The sequence below is a fragment of the Aphis gossypii genome, chromosome 1, assembly GCF_020184175.1.
Source record: "Aphis gossypii isolate Hap1 chromosome 1, ASM2018417v2, whole genome shotgun sequence".
NCBI lineage: Eukaryota > Metazoa > Arthropoda > Insecta > Hemiptera > Aphididae > Aphis > Aphis gossypii.
Window position 1 is genome coordinate 8,616,637 of NC_065530.1, and position 21,755 is coordinate 8,638,391.

The 21,755-nt window shown below is 26.0% G+C and overlaps 5 protein-coding genes across 8 annotated transcripts; 2 read left to right on the plus strand and 3 right to left on the minus strand.

Moving 5' to 3' along the window:
• Window positions 1–892: 892 nt before the first annotated feature.
• Window positions 893–5,478, minus strand: LOC114131084 (cysteine-rich hydrophobic domain-containing protein 2). Its single transcript, XM_027996222.2, has 5 exons — window positions 5,223–5,478; window positions 4,799–4,940; window positions 2,925–3,135; window positions 2,717–2,833; window positions 893–1,868 (listed from the first exon to the last, which is right to left on the minus strand). Exons 2-5 carry the CDS (start codon window positions 4,918–4,920, stop codon window positions 1,818–1,820), a joined length of 501 nt encoding a protein of 166 aa, XP_027852023.1. The 5' UTR covers window positions 4,921–4,940; window positions 5,223–5,478; the 3' UTR covers window positions 893–1,817.
• Window positions 5,479–5,595: 117 nt separating this feature from the next.
• On the plus strand, window positions 5,596–7,517 carry LOC114131085 (short coiled-coil protein A). Its single transcript, XM_027996223.2, has 5 exons — window positions 5,596–5,687; window positions 5,762–5,901; window positions 5,987–6,103; window positions 6,554–6,640; window positions 6,739–7,517. The coding sequence occupies exons 2-5, from the start codon at window positions 5,838–5,840 to the stop codon at window positions 6,879–6,881; spliced, it is 411 nt and encodes a 136-aa protein (XP_027852024.1). The 5' UTR covers window positions 5,596–5,687; window positions 5,762–5,837; the 3' UTR covers window positions 6,882–7,517.
• Window positions 7,518–7,781: 264 nt separating this feature from the next.
• LOC114131083 (fibroblast growth factor 1-like) lies at window positions 7,782–16,091 on the minus strand. 4 transcript variants are annotated; one of them, XM_027996220.2, is made up of 4 exons: window positions 15,943–16,091; window positions 8,949–9,120; window positions 8,560–8,860; window positions 7,782–8,494 (listed from the first exon to the last, which is right to left on the minus strand). In XM_027996220.2, the coding sequence occupies exons 2-4, from the start codon at window positions 8,999–9,001 to the stop codon at window positions 8,309–8,311; spliced, it is 540 nt and encodes a 179-aa protein (XP_027852021.1). In that variant the 5' UTR covers window positions 9,002–9,120; window positions 15,943–16,091; the 3' UTR covers window positions 7,782–8,308. The 4 variants fall into 4 exon arrangements, with proteins under 4 accessions (XP_027852021.1, XP_027852020.2, XP_027852022.1 ...); XM_027996219.2 differs by lacking the exon at window positions 15,943–16,091 and adding an exon at window positions 15,209–15,502; XM_027996221.2 differs by lacking the exon at window positions 15,943–16,091 and adding an exon at window positions 13,471–13,626.
• Window positions 15,399–16,136, plus strand: LOC114131054 (renalase-like). The gene has a single exon (XM_027996176.2). It carries the CDS (start codon window positions 15,399–15,401, stop codon window positions 16,134–16,136), a length of 738 nt encoding a protein of 245 aa, XP_027851977.2.
• Window position 16,137: 1 nt separating this feature from the next.
• On the minus strand, window positions 16,138–19,340 carry LOC114131082 (zinc finger CCCH domain-containing protein 15 homolog). The gene is made up of 7 exons (XM_027996218.2): window positions 19,132–19,340; window positions 18,845–19,025; window positions 18,021–18,262; window positions 17,836–17,955; window positions 17,539–17,748; window positions 17,348–17,473; window positions 16,138–16,447 (listed from the first exon to the last, which is right to left on the minus strand). Exons 1-7 carry the CDS (start codon window positions 19,201–19,203, stop codon window positions 16,250–16,252), a joined length of 1,149 nt encoding a protein of 382 aa, XP_027852019.2. The 5' UTR covers window positions 19,204–19,340; the 3' UTR covers window positions 16,138–16,249.
• Window positions 19,341–21,755: the final 2,415 nt, after the last annotated feature.

The following is a 21,755-nucleotide window of genomic DNA, read 5'->3' on the forward strand; positions in this document are numbered from 1 at the left end:
TAGAAAATTGTTAAATAATTTAATTATTAATATACTAATGATAAAAAATAAATACTGCAAAATTAATAGTTAACTTATAATAAATTGAAATGTAATACATAACTCAAGCATAATAAAAACATATAATTAAACTTTATTATTGATCAACACTTTTTTTTCTGGGCTTAACTCTAAGATTATAGAAAAATTTATAGCTGGTAATTTTATTTTTATTTTTTTATAAAATTGAAAATAAAACCACATTCTTATTCATACTAAAACGCAAATATATTTTAATTAGTTAGGAGAAATTCCATTCATCACTATTCACTAGCTATTGTCACTGGATGCAAATGATTATCTCAATGCAATCCATGAACTTATACATATGCTTTGACGTTTATAGTCAAAAATATAATAAAGAATATTTATAGACATGTAACAATTGTTTAATGTTTTGAATTTCCGTGCATAATTCAATATCATCAAAATTGGATGCAGATCCAAATAAATAGATTTCTGTTTAATCTTACAAAACTCAATATTCCAAGTAAGACATTAATTTATCTCTAACTTTTCCGATATTGTAAACAAAATTTTGTTATGATAATTTTGCTTATTAATAATTGTAGGGCTATATTATTAATAGATATTTTGCAGTTATTTTTTATTTGTACATCGTGAATGTATAAAATTAAAATTGGAATAATTTATTTAACAGAATTAGGATAATTATAGAAGTAAATTTTTTTTACAATAACCGATGATATTTTTATTTTACCTATACCAATTGATAATAGGTAAAAGTAAACTTACACTTAAAAACAAAAAAAATAGAAAAACACTTTTTATTAGCAGTTATTGTAGGACAAATTTTGGTGTTTTTAAGTGCATATTAAAAGTGCTAAATATGTATAAGCTCGTTTACAAACATTTATTGAAAAGAATATTTACACCACAATTATAAACAATTTGATTATACATATATTAACATTAAAATAATTATTTATGCACAAATTAATCACTTGGAACTAACATACTTGATCCTTTGATCCTTTGGAAGCATGTACATTGGATATTTAAATAATATAAAAAAAAAAAAAAATATGTATAGGTAAATCTTAATATATCTTATACAAATAAAACCAAATAATAAATTTATTGTTAATTATAAACTAACATTTCTAACAAAGAAAAATACAAATTGATGTGATGCTGTCATGAAATGTACTTAATATATGCAATATGCATTTAATATAATATATATATTAATAATTTAAGTACTAAGTTTAAGTTTAAAACTTGATATTAATTTTTGTTCAATAATTGACTTAAAATTATATTTTTAAAACCTAAAAGTTATTCAAAAATAACTTTAAAAAAATAATCAGGTCAGATTCTTCTAAGGACGAGATAAACATATAAATAAATATTAAGTACCCGTCCAGGTATCACACAAATTGATATCACATTAACTCATAATTTTTAAATTAAGTATTGACAGTATAAAGACAAAAACTTAAATCTTTATTTCAATCAACTTTTGTTGAAAGAATTATGTAATCATACATTTAAAAATTAATGAAATATATAAACAACTAATTTAGTTTCACATAGTCATAAATCCATTTAATTTTACGATATTGAGCAAGTTTAGATGACTGATAAATAAGTCCAAAAACAATAATTGATAAAACCATTACAAATTCTATATATTACCTGGTAAAAAGGTAATTGGTTTAATTTTTTGTGCCATGCAAATTAATAACTAACCAATATCCTATCTTTAAACTGATAGAAATAAACAAAATGTAGTAAATATCTGACTTATATTTTACTTAATCTGGTTTATAGATTGGAATTTTTGGAATAAATTCCACCAAAAGGACCTGTAAAAAGTAATAAATAACATTGCATATTAAAATAAAGTTTTAGTAAAGATAAATTGAAATACATTTCATACAATTTTATACTACTAATATATAATATTTTAATATTAACTTATAATAATAAAAATGCATAAGTCTTTTATTTATTAAGTAATCTTGAAAATAAATAGTCAATTTATAATTAAAATGGGTTAAAATACTCATAGGTATAGGTGTATAGGTGTCGAGTTTACTTTGCTATTGAGTAAATAACTATAATGTATGTGTTTAATTTGAATTCAATAAAAAATCATGCATACAAAAAACGATTTTGAGTGAAGATGGTCAGTCAGCTTATATCACAAGACATATATTGCATATTCTTATTAGTTAGACGATAGGTATTAATTTATAATATTAAAATAATAATAATAATTATTATTTTATTATTTATTATAATATTTATTTTTTATTTATTTATTTTTACCAAAAAAATTGCATTTATTAAATTATTATAACAGTACTTATTTATTTCATTTATAATTATCATTCATTTTTGATTTGAGTGATACAAATAAGTGCATGATATATTTAATCAATAGCTTAAAATTAATTTGATGTTTTGAAAATATCATTGTGTACTATATATAATATAATAAAAAAACCTTAAGTTTCTGGTTATACACAAAATAATATGCTCTATACCACAAGAAAACTATACCATTTCACACATGCATACTAACATAAGTGACTGTCATAAACTAAGATCTGTTTTGTTCAGGGCCAAAACAAACAAAACAATATTTTATAAAATAACTATCAATTATAAATGTAAATATTCAATTAAAATACCAGTATCAAAAACTTACATATTCTGTAATAGATGAAGTATCTACTCTTTGCTTATTTAATCTCCAATGCAAACCAATTTTATTATAAAGATGATTATTTTCCCAATCGAGTAATTTATTCAAACTATGCTGAGTCTAAAATTAAAGTTGATGAATTGACATAATTATATATATCTACAAAACAAATAATAAATGTAAAAACATTATATTAACTAAAAGTAATTACCCGTTTGCTGAGACAAATAACAGGCCAAAGTGAACAGCCAAGAGTACAGCAGCAACACATACATCCACAAAACAACCATTTAGCATTCATTGGTAAACTTTTTTTTAAAACAGAATTAATTCGCGCCATTGTTTCTTCAAATTCTTCCGGAGCCACACGTGATACAAGAGCACTTGGAAATTCTGATTGGAATCTGCTACTCAGTCCAAAACTATAATAAACACAGATATGTATTTATTAGTAAAATATTTACTAATATACTTATATACCTATATACAACTATACAGATTAATTGATTTAACTAAGACACATTAAATTTATCACCCTGTATAACTATCAATGTCGTTTATTTTACCATTAAAATATATATTTGAATAACTACTTAAGTTTTGTTAAAAAATAAAAATAAAACAGAAACTATAAAAAAAAAATAGCTTTTCAATAACTATTGATGTTAGCTAAAAACTTATTCATCCTAATAAAAAATTTTAATTTATTGGTGTTTTAATTGGCAGCAATTAATTAATTTTTCAACATTTTACAGGCAAAAATAAAAGTTTATCTTGTATGCTATCTATTTATGGAAAAGGGGTAATTTTTATAATATTTTAAATTGTAAATTAAAACAATTAAAATGTATTTGTGGATTTTAAGAAAAATGTTTGATCATTGTACATATGGATAATTATGCAATATTAGTAGTTAACTACTATGAATTATGAACAATTTAATATTATAATTTAAAAGTTTTGTAAAACTATATAAAAAATATCATAGAACAATTAATAAATGGTCACCAAATGGTAGAATAATAAATGGTATGTAATACATTTTATATAGCTTGGTGATACAGGAATAAAAAAATTTGTAACAAATACAAATACTAGACAGATAATAACAAAATATTTGAAAATCAATATTCAACATATAACAATATATTATTACACATTATACCAGTAATTTGTAATGAAGTTAAAAATAAAAACAAAACAACAACGTAAAAGAATTAATCTTATGATATATAATGGCTATTGAGATATTAGTCAAAAAATATTAATAGATGCAAGGCATGCTTACCCCTATATCCTATAATACATTTTAGTTATGTATTTATTTAAATTATTTTTTCAATTACCGCATAATTAAAAGATAAAATATAGATGATAATATACAGTGAATCACCAGTGTTTTGTTATTACATTTTACCATTGATTAATTATAGAATGTAATTGCTATAATTAATCAATGATTATAACTATTAATGTACATTATGTCAGCACTAGAATCTATAACATTTCATAAATCATTGTAGCACTTATCAATAAATGTTTTAATAGCCATAGTTGATAAATATTACCTAATAATTTTAATTATTCTTTCAGAAATTTTACAACATATAATACGAAACAATTTATGTTTAATTTTCATATACTTTTATAGGTAAAAATTAATATTATATAACATGTAAGTTATAATTTATCATGTTAGATTATTTTTTAAATTGAAACAATTCAAAATCAATATACATATCAACATATTATACTTTAGAAAGTTAATTGAAAAAAAAATAAAACTTAAATAGTTAGACAATTTGCATTTTGACAGTTCAGTACATAGAGTAAAGAATATACTAGATTCATACTAGGTCCAGTACCTATATTTTTTAATAAACGAATATCATTTAAAAAAAAATATTGATTTAAAATAATTAAACTACATAAAACACACACAATTTTTAACATACTAAATAAATATTTTTAAGATAAAATCAATTCATAAAAGAACAATTAATGAAATTATGCAATAAACTTTTGAACATACACAACAATAAGTAATCACTAATCAGTGTAAGCTCAAAGCATTTCATTACTTACACGGTCAGATTTCCAATTCCTCTGATGAGTACCGGCTCTTGAACATGCATTAGGTATGCTTCATCCATAGACGTGCATGCAATCTCCTCATCGTACCGCTGTATGTCGTCGAATACAGCCATGACATTTGTGACGGTGTCCGCTAAATGAACAATTGATTATGTTTCAATGTATTATTTAAAAAACGCAAATTAAACTACTAACACTACTTGTGGGGAGGGGAGTGGGATAAGCACAGATTACAAGGATATCCAGCAGGGAACCTATCCGATGTCAATCAGAGGGATAGTCTATAAGACCCATAGATTTTTCCGAAATATACAAACAGCCTGGATACCCAACTGTTCATGATGTATATAAGCTGTACCCTATCGAGTCTTAACAAACAAAAGTCACAAAATCAAATATTTATGATGGCACTTACCCTGCAGAGATCTAGCGTGATAAATATAACAAGTAAATCTTGTCGATCGCCGCGTTTTCGACGAGACCAGTATACTGCACCAAAGTCCAAAAGTCACCGACAATCAAAGGCAAAAATAAGAAGGCGCAAACAAATTAAATTGATGTAAGGCAGTTGTAGCCAGTAATATTATTGTAGTCGCATTCTGATAGATATATAATAATATTTATTAATTATTATTATTATTATTATTATTATATTATTGTTCTTCGTCGTACAGCAACAGCAGAGGAAAATAATTATGTCATTGTGATTTCAAGCACAAAAATAATGTTTTGTTTTTGTTTTCTCGTGTTTTGTTATGTTGGCAATAACAGCTATATGTTTTCTACCACAACTGCATGATATCATTTTCTTTTATCGCTATCGCACGATATCTAGAAATTCACGATTATCGACGAAAATGTAAATAAAATATTATAATAGGTATTATGTTTATTGTTACTGTACGTTTTGTAGTGATTTACTAATTTTAGTCGTTCTACACTTCTAATTTCTAGTCTAATCACTTCCCGCCGGGTAACAGATGCATTAGTGCAAAGACGCCAAACGTGTACGTGCATATCCGTACCTACGATGGAAGAAGACAAAGATAAGTCGCCGGAAGACAGTATCCCTTTGGCGGACGATGATCCTCAAGGTATGTTATGAACGGTAGATTCGTTAATAGTTTATACTTCGGCGGTCGCTTATTGCAATCGCTTTATTTTAAATTTTGATTGCAGCCATTATCCACGATGACCAAGACATATCTCAATGTTCCGATGTCATTGTACGCAATCAAAGCATGGATTCATTACAGTCGTCATTTACAAATGGTAGTAATAGTCCAAGACGAAACAGTGAGTATTTCATGTACATTATAAGGTTACAATTTTTCCTGATTGCATCAGAACACTGCTGATTTTTAGTATAAAATATCAATACCTTTGAAATCTCACTTAGGGTTTTAAAAAATGCTGGTTTTTAAACATAATACCAGTGTTGTAATTTGTGTACTGTCTATACTCTATAGCTAAAAATATAAATATTCTAGAACAAAATATGGTTTTATTCAAATCAATTTACATGTTGTAAATTAATTTTTATGCATCAGGGAGAGGTGGGCAAGTGAGATACTATGCAGTATGATGAATGAGTAATAACCGCCAATTAATTTTAAATAAATGGCAACCCTTATTTACCAATACTTATAGAAGATGGTTCAAAACTAACTTATTGCTATAATATAAAATAATTTATACTACACTATCAGTCTAAATATTTGGTTAACCTGCTGTTTGATTCTATAGGTTTAGATCGTGATATGAGTCCTGATGAATTGGAAGAAAAAGCCAGGCTTATTACACAAGTTTTAGAACTACAAAACACGTTAGATGGTAAATATGTTTTATAATAAACAAAAATACATCGCATTGAAAAAAATTAAATAAATACATAATTAAGGTTTGTTTACAACGCAATATATTTTTTTTAGATTTATCGCAACGTGTGGATAGTGTGAAAGAAGAAAATTTGAAATTACGATCGGAAAATCAAGTTCTTGGCCAATATATTGAAAATCTTATGTCTGCTTCTAGTGTATTCCAGACTACTTCCCCAAGAGTAAAAAAGAAGTGAAAAATAGATTATTTTTGTTTATTTGCTGCCATAAACAATGCAAATTTATTAAATTTAAATGTTTAAAATACGCACAAAGCTTTATCTACTTTAACATTAAATAAACAAACCGTTTTTAAAAGTTATTAATTTAAAAAATCTAAGTTAACATTTTTTTTAATACAGTTTCATTAATACTCTCTTTGTTAAAACTTCTAATTTATTGCCAACGTTTATTTTTATCTTATTCTCATTATCTATAAATTGTAAAAAGTGAATTTATTTAATTTATGTTAAACATATTGTTTTATTTTAACTTATTTTTTGGTTGTAACACATTACATATTATGTTAAATTTTAGTTCTCACATTCCATTCATACTTCAGTATATAATTGGAAAAATAACTATTTTATTTTTTTGCAATTTCTTATTATTAAGTTTTTACAATAGCATAAAGCTATTAAAAATTAAGTATGTATCTCATTATCTCAGTATTCAACTAATTTAATTTATTGAAATGTAAATGTTTATTTATATTCTCAAAATGTTAAATGATCGCTTTAGATTTTAATTTATTATAATAATTGTTATTATTTGAAATTATAGAAGTTTAGGTCTTAATGTATGAATTTCATAATATATCACATATTATGTAATATTGTCTTATTTGTTCACGATATACCAATGACTATACTCTGTTCCAAAAGAGAGCAATCATTTATGAGACATCGTAAATAATGCAATTAATACTTTGACACCAGGTAAGTGGTAAGAAACACATTAAACTAGAAGAAAATAAGTGGGTGAACTGGTTTTTTGTTGTTAAAAAATTGCAATACATTTTTATTCTCTTTTAGATAAGAAAAATTATATATTATAATAATATAACAAGGAATTTAAAAAAAAATACAAAATAAAGATACTGACAAGTGACTAGTTTATTAATACTTATAGAAGTAAGCCAGTAACATCATGATACTAACATAGCTTTCGTTATATTAGCAGTGTTTCATCATCACAATAAATAAGTATTATTCTTTGATAATGTTTTCTTAATACAAAAGTATAAAATAAATAATAGGTAATTTACTTGTATTGTGTGCTAAATAAAATACAGTTTTACTTAAAAGTAAATGTTATAAATTTCAAAAAAGAAATATAGATTTAATACTGACTAGTATGAATAATTTATATACTCTATTCAGCAGAAGAACAGACCAATTTTGCGCCAACACATTGAACACCATGCAATCAAGACCTGTTCTACCATAGTACAGTGTTGTGTAAGTATGCATAGCAGAATTGATTTTTGTCTAGCAGCACGCTGAATAGAATATAATATTTATAAAAACAGTTTTAAAGAAATAATAGTTAAATACCATTGATATATTTTACTCATCAATATTATAATTGAATTTAAAATAATCAAAGAATGTATAGTATTATATCATACAACAATTGTTAAAAAATGTGTAGCATGTTGTCCTCTTTTAGTTGTTGGGCCTAGTTTAATTTTACCATTTTTTTTTATAGCTATATACCATTTTTTTCGTTGATATTTCAAAGATAAATATGCACTGTAAGGACCTTCAGGTTGTTCAATGAAAATAGTTGCATTGTTATTAGGATCAGCCTAAAAAATGGAAAGTTAATAAATAAAATATTTTTAAAAAAAAAACTATTAAATACTACTCCTACCTCTCCATAAAGAAGTCCATCTTTATTCATAGCTAAAAACAAATTTGCTTCAACTCCTCTAATACGAACATGACCAGGAGACATTGATGTGAATTCCATTATACAATGACTGTCTATGTCATCGTCAGAACTGGATACTTCTCCGTTTTGAAGAATTAAAATATTATACCCATGCCTGCAATTCAATTTCATCCTGCGGCCATAATGTTTAATCTTACGTGTATCAATAATTACAGGTTTTTGATTCTTCTGAGAAGAATGACCATTAGGATTAGACACGCGTGCATTCCTTGACAAATTACTAGCATAAATCACACAATTTAAACAATAAATACATTTTGTTTTTAACATCGGTCGTAAACATATTAATGGCTCAGCTCTCTACATACTTAGAAGCTGCGACTTCGTATGTTGATTGAAACTTTTCTTCTTGTTGATCCATGAAAAATGTGAATATGTGACCGAAATCAAATAGAATTATTTTATAACCAGAAGAGTGTTGTTTTTCAACAAAATGTTTACTGACAAAATCAGTTTTGTTTAAGTATACTATATAATTCGCTAAAAAAAAAACAAAATAACTACCTACATGTCAACATTATTTATTATGTTAATATATAATAAGTCATAAGAGGCAATGTTGCTATGGCCAATGACTATTGAGGCATGTGTGGGTTTAACGTAGGGCGTGGGCAGATCACTAACAATCTAAAATTAAGTTTGTATTTTTACCTTTAAACCCCTCCATAACTTATTATAATATACGATATAGAATTCATATTTTATAGGCTATAAAGTTTAAGTATGAAATTGGTATATAAGTAGAATAGTTAATAAAATAATTTATTCTATAGATTTTCGTCTCATTAAATGAAGGAATAGTAACATAAGGTTAGTATTTAGTGGTAACCTATATTCACAAACAAAACAGTTATCTAGGTCCTAGATGCTTATAGGAAGATTAGGTACTTATGTACATACCTACCTATATAAAATGTTTTTTCGCTAGGTATTAATTTTTAAAGTAATAATTGTAGGTACTAGGTAGTATCGTCTAACTCAAAACAATAGGTTTTAAAAAAACATAAGAAAATCCGACTATCCGAGATACTTTTGTCTTTTGTAAGTTAAAATTAGGTTCAGTAAAAGATAAAAACAGAATGTAATCCACAGAAGTTAAACATATATTTTAAAATTAAATATTTTTAGAGCTTATATATTTCAATATATTTAGGTAGTACCTACCTAAATTCAATATATAGATATTATATTAGAAGGCTATATTGCCTATAATATATGGTATCTAATCTCCGAAAAACGAAAATACCTATATGGTAGGTACATCTATGCTATTTCATCGGTTTTAAAATAAATACACTATAAAAAAATATACACTCATTAACTCTATAAGAATTAAGAAGTCTCTCAAGTATAGTCAAGCTCTTATTTTTTACTAAATACAATTTGAAAACTTTATTAGTCCATTAGTCCAATAATTCTGAATAAATTTTATTCTTTAATCTTTATTATTATTAATTAAGGCTGTCGACAATATGACATACAAATTTGGAATGCCACTAAGGCATCAAAAATCAAACATAATAAATATTATAAAATACAAAATGTTCATCACTCACTGATTTAAAGACGAAAGGGCATTAATACATTTTTAAGTAATATTATACACCAGTTTAAGACTTAAAGTAAGCAGTGGCGTAGCCAGGGGGAGGGCCAGAGGGGCCATGGCCCCCCCCATGGGCCGTGTTTTTTTATTATTGTTTTTATATCAGTACGTCCATAGAGTATAAAAAAAGTAGAAATGTTATTCATTATCACGATTTAAGATAGTCTCCTCAAATGCTAAATGGAGTTTATTATCTATAGCTGCGCTATGGTTAGGTATCAATGTTACCAATTGTTTTGTCTAGTAGTAAAGTCAAGTACTACAAAGTAAACAGCAGGACCTATCTAAAGCTTTAAATGATGTAATGATTGTTAGAGAAGCTTTAGAAGCCATTCGAGAAGATGCTGATAAATCCTTTAAGGAAATAATGAAAAATGTTACCACAATAGCTTCTGAACTTGAAATTGAAATACGCAAGCCTCGAATTTGTGGAAGACAAACTGCCCGAAACAACGTTCATGCCAAAGATGCAGAGGAATATTATAAAATAGTTATATTTATACCATTTCTTGATAATTTAATCTTGCAGTTGCATTCAAGATTTGATAAGAGACTAGAAAAAATTATACCAATAGAAGGATTGATACCATCTAATTTGTCACATTATGATGACCAAGCAATTTTAGCTGCTGCTTCTATTTACGAGGATGACTTTTTAGTTAGTATGAATACATGTTTGAAAGCCGAGTTATTCATATGGAGAAATCAATGGCAATTGAGAGAAAAATTACCAGAGACTGCTGTAGAAGCTATTCAACACTGCACAGAGCTTTTTCCAAATATAAAGAAGATTCTTCAATTATTTGCTACTCTGCCTGTAACATCTGCTACTCCAGAACGTACATTTTCAGTTCTAAAAAGACTGAAAACATATTTAAGAGCTACAATGAATGAAGAAAGGTTGAATGGTTTGGCCTTAGCGACAATAAACAAAGATGAATTGGATTATGAAAACGTAGAAAAAGAAATCATGACTGCATTTATAAATAAATCTCCTAGGAGGATGAAAGTTGCAGATTGGACATAATATTAAAAATATTTACCTTATGTAATATAAATTTTGTTTGCAATAAATTATTATAACATATATAAAGTTGTTAAATATTTTATTAATTTCAGCCGTATTTAGTATTATATGTGGTCACATAATAAGTATACAAATAATCTCAATTATTTTTTATAATAAAAACAGTACAAATTTAATTTTTTTGTTGGCCCCCCCCTTTTAAAAATCCTGGCTACGCCACTGAAAGTAAGTATAGTAAGACACTAAGACGTATAATCGGTAGGTACTAGGGATGCATTATTTTCAAAAAATATGTTTACTATTTATATCAATTCTCATAAACGTTTTGTAGCCATCTCAGTGATACACATCAATTCCCATCAACATTTATTTACTAAAAACCTTAACCCTGACATAATTCTCAGTTTGAAACTAGTGAAACTTAATGAATTTCATAAAAAAATGAGCTCTTAATACTTATAAAAAAAATTATGAATACACCTAGGAATGTACCTACCTAAACCTATACTTATATGTGTTTTTGATATTTTAAATATTTCTGAAAAAAAATAAGAACCTATTGTATACTTGTGTTAATTAAATTCTAGCTTTTTTTTAGTCACAAACAAAATATTAATTACACATATAATTTAGTACCTATTATTTTAAAAGTCAAACTAAAAATGGATGGTCAAATGGGTAACGGCGTAACGCTGCTGTATAGTAGGTATCGAGAAGACAGACAATACAAAGAGTACCTAGGACCTAGGTCACTATATTCACTATGTTCACTATAATGGATGTGTTAAATTTGAATGAAACGATAAGTATCATTGTATACGAAAAACGATTATGAACAGAGATGATTTTCCAGCCTAGGATATATTTTCCAGCGAGTGGTGAAAAATATGATTTGTGTTTTAATGATCTGACAGAACTTTGAAAATACAAAAAAATGTATTTGAATGTATAGAAAACGTCAATTTAAATAACTGGTGACTGGTGTATGTTTCAAGTTTCAACGACTACTAATTTTTAACTATAATAAAAATCTAAAATTATTTGATAGTAAATCGTTATATTATTGTGAATTTTGGATTTCGTAAAGATTTAAAAAAAAATTTAATTGGCCAACGCTCAACTTATTTTATAATTATTGAAAGTCAATTTTATGGGAAATCTTGTATAAAATTTTAAATTCTTAGCTATTTATATATTTTTAACAACAAAATAATTTGCAAATACCTATTCTTGATTTTTATGAATTAACTTTGTCAATATTTGAACTTCAAAATCTAATAAAATAAATTTATTATTATACATGTATTCTTATAATTTTTGAATCAATATAAGACTAACTCATGAGAAACTTGGTATTAAATTTTCAAGTATTTGGACTTAGCCAAAATAATGCTATCGATATTTATTAAAAAAAAAAAAAACAAATTTTTTGAATGTTTATTAATAGCCTTAAATTAAGCAAAATATTTTGAAAATTACAATATGTAAAGAAAATGTCAATCTCAATAATTAGTAAAATTTTTAAGTATTCACGATTTATACTTTTTAGATAACAACAAATATTCAAAATCGTTATCATAACGCGATTTTCACAAAATTTTTTAAAATTTAGACGATCATAACATTTTTTCTTATGACACTGCAAGAGTTTTCTCTATAGCTATTAGAAGGAAAACTAATGGACAATTTTATGTGGAATTTTTTAATCTTAGATAAAGCCGATAAAGGTAAATACTAAAATTCTTGTGAACTTTCATCTACAAAATAATTTTCAAATTTTCGAGATTTTGATATATTTCGTAAAAAACTAGACTTTAAACACGCTTATAAAAAAAATTGTGACTAAGGATTATTGATTTTTTTTTAAACTTCAATAAAAACGACTTATAAGAAACCTTGTATTAAATTTTCAAGTTAAAAAAGATAAATTTTTTTATCGACATTTTACTTAGATTTCAGTTGTCTATAATAACTCAAAAAAAGCCAGAATATTTTGAAAATTTAATCGTGTATAGCTAACGCTAATATAAAAAAATTAATGAAAATTTCAAATATTTACTGTGATTCGTTTTTGAGTTACAACTATATAAAAAAATTGATTTTGTTGAAAACTAGTTTTGCGTAAAAATTCGCGTTTCCCTGTTACTTTTTTTCAAATTTTCCCGATCTTTTTGAAAAATAGGTACTCGAAAATTCTTACTTTTGACCTCTATAATGCACCAAGGATACTCAAATTGCCATCAAAAACCACCTTTGAAGTTTTAAATTGAAGCATTATCTAGATAAGTTATGGTGTATATAGTATATAGGTACAAAAAAACACAGACTATTGTAAAATCAATACATTCCTTACTCTGTTCAGATTCTAAAAACGACTCTAGCGGAGAAGCAAGTGTTTTGGTCCACGTTCGACGAAATTTACACCTGTTAATTCTAACGACTATCAATCCGTTAAATATTTGTAAATAATAAAATAAAATGTAAAAGGTGATATGCTGGTATATAAAATATGTAAATGTTATTTTATTTTACATTTTTACATAGGCTATAAACTTATAACATAAGTATTAAGTAGGTAGGTACATACCTATATAATAAATAGATTATTTCATCAGTACACATTAAAACAGTAAATTACATTTAGGTCGTAAGAGTCGTAACAAAGTAACTTTATTGATGCTAAATGTTACATTACAATTTTAAATGTATATTTGTCTATAAATAAGTTAAAATATTTTAAAACATTTTATGATGTATAAGAAATGTTAATTGTTAATATAAATCTTTGGTAAAAAATCAATTATTCAGTTTTTTGTTTTTGATTTTAACCAAAAAAATAAAATCAATTCTGTCAAAAATTTATTTTTTGAAAAGTTTTTCGAACTTTTGTTTTTTATTATTAATTTCTGTTTCTTTTTCAAAGAAGATGCTTATCAAGAACTTTGGATTTTGATTTAGATTTAGTTTGATATTAAAAACCAGGAACCATCTCCTAAGTTGAAAATTTAAGTATTTTCACTGCCTCCAAAGGCAATTGCAGGTACAATAATATTACATAATTTTATAAATACATTATTTTCTCTATTCAGAATCTAAAATATCTTTTTATTAATCATTTACATAAAGAATATCACCTAAATATTCAATAAAAGCTTGTATAACACCTATCCTTTATTTTAATTTTTTTATTAGATAATAGGTAATGGACTAATAATGTTTAATATCTATATAATTATGAAAAGTGATTTGTAAAGCAGTATGTTTACTTAGTGTCGGCATGGCCAGAGCCACTAATTCACTACCGTATGATCAATCTTGTTCATACTTTTGCCTTTTGTAGTAAATGAAGAAAAAAAAATTATGGCGGAGGCCTTTTGTAATTTTCTTTGCCTGGCTGAAAATGTGTTTACTTTACTTAATATTAATTATACACAATTAATAAATTACTATGATATTATATACTTAATTAAAGTCCCTAAATAGAATTAAAACATTAGAAATTTATAAACCATGGTCCATGAACTACTTTTTATAAAATCGTTTTGTGTCTTAGTGATAAAAATTAACAGTCGACAGTTATAAATCATGATAGAAATCAGCTGACCTCGCTACCCCTCCACAACAAATAGTTGTATTCAGTATTATCACTAATATCACTCAATGACTTTGACACTTTGTACAGTTGTATACTAGTGTGCACTGATAAAGCGTATGATATAATACGAATATTTAATTAAAATTTAATTTTTAAAGCTAATACATTAGACTTCAGTACGTCACGTTACTTTCAATTTTCATTTCATTCCTGATACCTACAGTTATTACTTTATTAGCCATAAGATTTATTATTTTTTATTATTTCTATATATTTGTATAATGAAAGTACTCTTAATTGGCTGTGGTCTAACTTCTACGATAACTGCATACTTGTTACGTACCCGTATACCAAATATTCATTTGACACTATGGGACAAAGCCAGAGGCCCAGGTGGCCGCACTTCAGTACGCCGTGGTCCCAGCGGTACATTTGTAGACCTTGGTGCTCAATTCATTACCACTGATGCAACAACATTATCAAAATATTCAGCTATATACGAACCATTAATTTCCACAAAAACTTTAACACCTATGAACTGCAAAATTGAAGGGATTTCAGAATCACACCATAAGCAACACTTTATTGCACCATCAGGTGCAAATTCATTAGTGAAATATTTTTTGAATAACGCTAGTATAGATTGTACCAAATTTGAAAAAAGGGTTTGTGCAATTACCCCTACAGGTAAAGTGACATGTATTTGTGGAAGTGAAGAGTCGTTTGACTTAATAGTGATAACAGCACCAGCACCACAAATACTTCAAATGGATTGCCCAATGTCTCAAACAGTTCGCCATGAACTAGAAAAAGTTACCTACAGTACACGTTTTACGTATAATATGTTTTATGAAAAACCCATATTAGAAACAGAATGGGATGTAAAATTTTTAAATGATGAAACGTTCAGATATGTTTCTATAGAAAATAGAAAACGAGAACAATATAATTTACCAGATTGTGTGGTTTTCCATACAACTAAGGAATTTGGACAACAACACATAAAGGGAACTACGGAAAGTATGTTTCAAATGTTAAATGATAAAGTAAACAAATTATTTCCAGAATGGCCATTACCTGCATCATGCAATGTTCATAAATGGTTATATTCACAAGTCACAACTCCATATAGTAACAATCCTGGATGTGTTTTACTAAATGAATCCATTCCAATTATAGCTGGTGGAGATAGTTTCACCCAGTCAACATTTAATGGTTGTATAGAATCGGCACTTAAAATTTGTGAGACTATAGAAAATTTTAAATCATAAATATGTATACATTTTTTTTTTTTTTTTAATTAAATTTAATAACAAAGAGGAAGCATTTTAAGAGTTATTATTAAAAATAATTATTTGTTGAAGCAGTTTTTTTTTTTTTTAATCTACTTTGTTGAATCATCTAAATTCAATTCATTTAATTCATCATCCAGGTCATCAAGATCTTCATCTACAAAAAGGTTTTCATTGATCGGGATCGTAGCTACATTAGAATCATTAAATCGATCCTGGGGTAACCGGGTACCAGTATCATCTACTTCACTTGCTTCCAGTTCTAATGTTTCTAATTGAATTTCTCTAACCTATAAAAATCATAGATAACATAATTAAAATAAATAATAATAGGTATATTGAAGTTTAAATATATATGTTCTATACATACTCCTTTCATAGGTTTTAAAATAATTGATTTTTAAGATTTAAATAAGAATTTTTATTTCAGAAATTGGTACTTCTTTATTAATTGACAGACAATCTTTTAAAAAAACTCTATATTTTCATGACTTAATATTTAAAATTTTTAATATCTTAGATTTTTTATGGAAAAAATATAATAATATGATAAATTTAATTTAATAATATTATGTTAATATTTTTTTTGTTGGTTGCTATACTGTATTTGTAGTTTCAAGTGTATATAATATTAATCTCACAAGCATTCTAAACTTATTTTAAATGGTCAATAAATTACAGTTAAAGGTTCACTAGAAAATGTCTTCTTAGTTTGCGATCATTTACTTATGTGTAAGAATGAAAAAACTATGTATAATATATTATTATTATTATTTACTAATTTAAAGTTTTTTTAAAGTAAAAAAAAAATAATTGCCCAGTATAGGAGATACTAAATAAGTACCAAAAAATGTTTAATAATTATATCTAAAACATAACAAGTTAAAACTATTTCAACGTAATCAGTACAAAAATAAGTATAATATTATATACTCCGGCCCACAAGAGCACTACTCCTTCCCGCATACAAATAGGCGGGCGGAGGCAGAGCGGCAACAGTGTAGGCGGCCAGTGTTTTGGTGGTTGCCCAGAAGTGGTCTCTCATGGGCCGGAGTATAAATAAATAAATTGGTTAAATATAATATATTTATATTAAATTCTATGAATTAAGTTTGTTAAGTACTAAGAAAAAGTTGGTAAGGTTTATCAATAGTTAGTACAATATTGTATCTATACAGTTTAAAACTTACTTTTACATTTCCATCTACTTCTTCATCTTCTTCACGTATATAAGCATCAAATGCTTCTTCACCATCATCCATTGAGTCACCAATTGCCATCTCAGGATTAAATGAAAACATTTCACGACCAGAAAGCTAAAGGGTTATAAATTATAAATTATACACTTAGTTAAAATCATGGAAAAAAAATAATTACAAACCCCTATTTGTCTTCCAGCTTTATAGTCTGTTCGTTTCTTTTCTTCATCTTTAATTATAGCATCTTTCTTTTCTCTAACCTTACGTTTTTTCCAAGCTAAAAAGCTTTCTAAGGTCACTCTAGTAAATTTAACAGAATTCAATGCAGCTCGTTCTCTTTCTATTAAATCTTCTAATTGAATTTCGTCTTTCTTGTCATCTTTTTTCTTGTCCTAAATAAATTTGTTAATTGATAAAAACAATAAAAAGGTATCTTAACATTTATAAATACTATTTTATATTGAACTTGGAAAACCAACCTTTTTAAGAACAAATCCAGGTGGTAATGCGTGTCTATAAATACAAGAGGTACCATTTGGACAAGACCAGAACCAACCATATTTACTTTTTTCAACAGCTTCCAAAAAAAACATGCAAATCTAAAACAGAAAATATATTTCATTAAAATATAGGTTTATAATAACAACATTTTTAAGTTACTAACAATATCAGTTGTTGGATGTTTTTTATCATTTTCTCCGTGTTTTTTGTCAACTACTTCTTTAAGCTTATCTTCATCCCAGTTTTCCATAGTATCGTTTTCTTCACCATCTCGCAAATCCACATACATACTCCTTTTCTCGGCTTTCTTTTCAGTAGCCAAATCGTGAGAAAATTTACATTTTGACCCTTTAGCACACTGACCTTGTTTGTAAAATGCACATAGGATGGATTTTGGATCAGCACCTAATTTATATATTATTAAATAAAATTATTATTAGTTAATAAATAAAAAATAATAAACAATACATAATACTTTTTCAAGTTGAAAAATAAACAGTATATCAGTGGCACCAATGATGGTTTATGGTATTGCAAAAATATAAAATTTGTGAAAGAAAGTTAAAGGAAAATTGTATACATCCAAATATCTATTTATAATTTATTTACCATTTTCTTATGGATCTTTTTTTTGGAAATGTTTACACATTTAAATATAATAATAAACGTAAAAATTCCCAAAACTAAAATTTAAACTATGACAAAATAACTAAAATAGTTCATTTTGTTAAAATATCTAAGTAATTTTGTACAAATGTGAACTTAAAATGTCACAAAAGTGTTCAAGTTCTTTTTGGGTTCAGTATCAACACTATCAACAACTGATATACCTTGTATTAAGCTCTATGAATAAGAAAATAATTTGTTTATTTAGAACCTACAAATCAGAAATAACAAGTTAAACTGAGAAAAAAACATTTTAGATAGGCAAAAACTTAAACACTTTAAAAGTTTAAAATAATATGTCAACTTAAAAAGAAGTTTTACCTTTTTCGACTTTTTGAACCGGTTTAAATATCAATCCTAAATCATCTTTAGTTTTATCATCTTTTTTCTTGTCATCTACTTTACGCGCAGCTATGCCACCAGATTTAACTTGTTTCTCGACTTGTTGAATGAATCTTTGTTGTTTGGCTCCTTTTTTATTTTTTAAGCCAAAAGTTTTATCCTATAAACCAAACAAGTGTGATAGATAAGATTTTAATAAATATCATGGTTTTTTTTATAAATGTTTGCTATTTATAATACTTGGCTAATAAAAATGTACAACTTACTTCGATAACTCTTTCTTTTTTCTTAGCGTCAGCTTTTTTGCTTGTTCCCTGTGCTTTTGTTTTAGGAGGCATATTGTTTGTTAAAAAACAACTAGTTTAACTAACAATAAATGCACGACACTTTTTTTCAGTTTTATGTATTCATAGAATAAAAAATGTACAATAATAAATAATTATAATAATTTTATAACAAAAAAAAAAAAAGCTAAGAATTGTAAATTAAGAAGTTGAAAGTATTATATCAAGTTTTATGAACGATAACCTCAAAAACAAAAAATTATCGTAAAATGTTCAGTGTGTCAAACTTGGTCAAATACAATCAAAATAAAGTTTATACTTAATACATATATTTTTTTTTTAACTAGAAATTATACAACCTATAAAGTTGAGTTATTTACAATAAGCACAAGTGATTATAGAATTAATATTAGAAAATTAAAATAAAATAACAAGCAATAACTTTATACATTAATTTTATACAAAATATTATAAATCATCTATAGATAATAGTATCTTTATTATCTTATCATCTTTAAGATGTGATGAGGTCAGTTCTTCCCACATATATACTATAATAAACTAGATAGCCGACTACTTTTAATAATTGAAGCCATCCGCCATGTATAGGCTTGATTAAAGATATACAGGTTGGGAATCGGCTCATATAGACATCTATAGATATTGACATAAATTAATAAAAACAGTGCCAAAACTGTATGTTTCATTAAATTAATCAATATTTAGAATATATTAATTATGTTCAGTAAATGTGATAAAATAATTACTGGTGCAAAAATGCATTTAAAACTAAAACTTTTTTTTTTTTTTTTTGTTTTTAATTTGTTTTATTATACAATCTGTAAATATATTATTTTTACAATGAGCATAAGTGTTGATAGAATAAGAATAAAATAAAATAAAATAAAAGGGACTGATGACTTGAGCGAAGAATCCATCCAGCGATGGAACTTCTTAAAATTGTGAATGGGTTTTATTCAGTCAGGAGGTCCCGACACCATTTGCGTTTTAAACGTCTTCCAGGGTCACCTGGGATGCTGAGAGTAGATAAGTTTGAAATTAGAGGATTGCGGTGGTTGAAGAGATTTGAATGGAATCGTTTATACAGAGTTTTGGCTACATGTTGTACTGTTGGAATAGAGAGGTCATTATGGAGTGTATCGTTTGAGACATAGAAGGGTGCTTTGGTAATTTGTCGAAGGCATTTAGATTGAAATGTTTGAATTTTCTTTATATTTGATGGTTTGGCCGAACCCCAAAGTTGTATACCATAAATATGTATATTGTATAAATATGGGTTTTAGTAGTAGTTTATATAGAAGTATTTTGTTGCTCAGATTGATGTGTTTAGATGTTAGAAGGAGACGTAGTTGACGGGATCGGTTATTCAGTGCGATACGTTTGGTGTGGATGTGGTGGGCCCAGGTCAGTCGACGGTCCAAGTGGAGGCCGAGATATCGGACATTTTGTGTGGGTGGGATGGGTAGGTTATTAAGGGTTATGGTAGGGCAGTTCCTTAATCTTAAAGTGAAAGTGCTAAAACTAAAACTAAAACTAAATACTTAAAATGTAATAATTATTTAGAAATAAATCATGTTAAATCTGAAATTTATTAAGAAAATAAACACGTTGTATAGTGTTTTAATAACGGTTCTCGCTAAAATTAATAGAATGTACTATAGTATTTTAACAGTCTTATTTTCACTTATTTTAGAAGTCTCCAATCTTATATATAACTATAAATAAAATTTAAATGCTTGTCATATATAGAATTAAAACAGATGCAAAAGGAGCTATAATTTACTTCATGATGACATTTTTCACACACTAATTAGTATTGCATATGAAATATATATTTAGATGTTTTTAAAGCTCCTTAATTTAGCTTTGCACATATTTATTAAATTAACATATTTTAAATCAATGTCATACGTAAAATGGAAATAATAAAGTTAGTTAAGATTGAATAAATATTCTGGGTTTTTTGTGTGCTTTAATAATTTATTATTTGCTATAACCATATAGGTTGGCTTAAAAAGTTTAAGATAAGGTTGGCAAATGGCAACTAATGACAACAAATAAACAAGCCATTTTTATTAATTTAAGAATATTTTGTACCTTTTAAGTTTTACTGGTAAAGTTCAGGGAGACGTGTAATTTTTACATTAATAGACGTTTTATTTTAATAATAAAATTTATAAAAATAACTATTTTATATAGACTAAAGTATTTTATTGCATTCCTTAAAAAAAAATGTTTCAGATAAAAATATTGTACTTGGTCATTCAACACTAAAAAAATAACAATATCTCTTGTTTGTTGTTACCAAAATATCAGAATAATTTTAAATATTTTTAAAATTAAATAGATTTAAAACATATTTAAGCTTTTAAGACCCAATACAGGCAATAATGTATATTTTTACATACATAACTTAAATTTTTAATACAATAAAATAATTATTATATTTTCATATATTCACCTATATTTCAGTCTACACAGCAACAAATAATTATTAACTATTAACTTTAATTACATTCATTGAGAAAACACATGTTATCATTAAAAAATATATTAAGTTGAATTATTTTAACTAATTATATTAT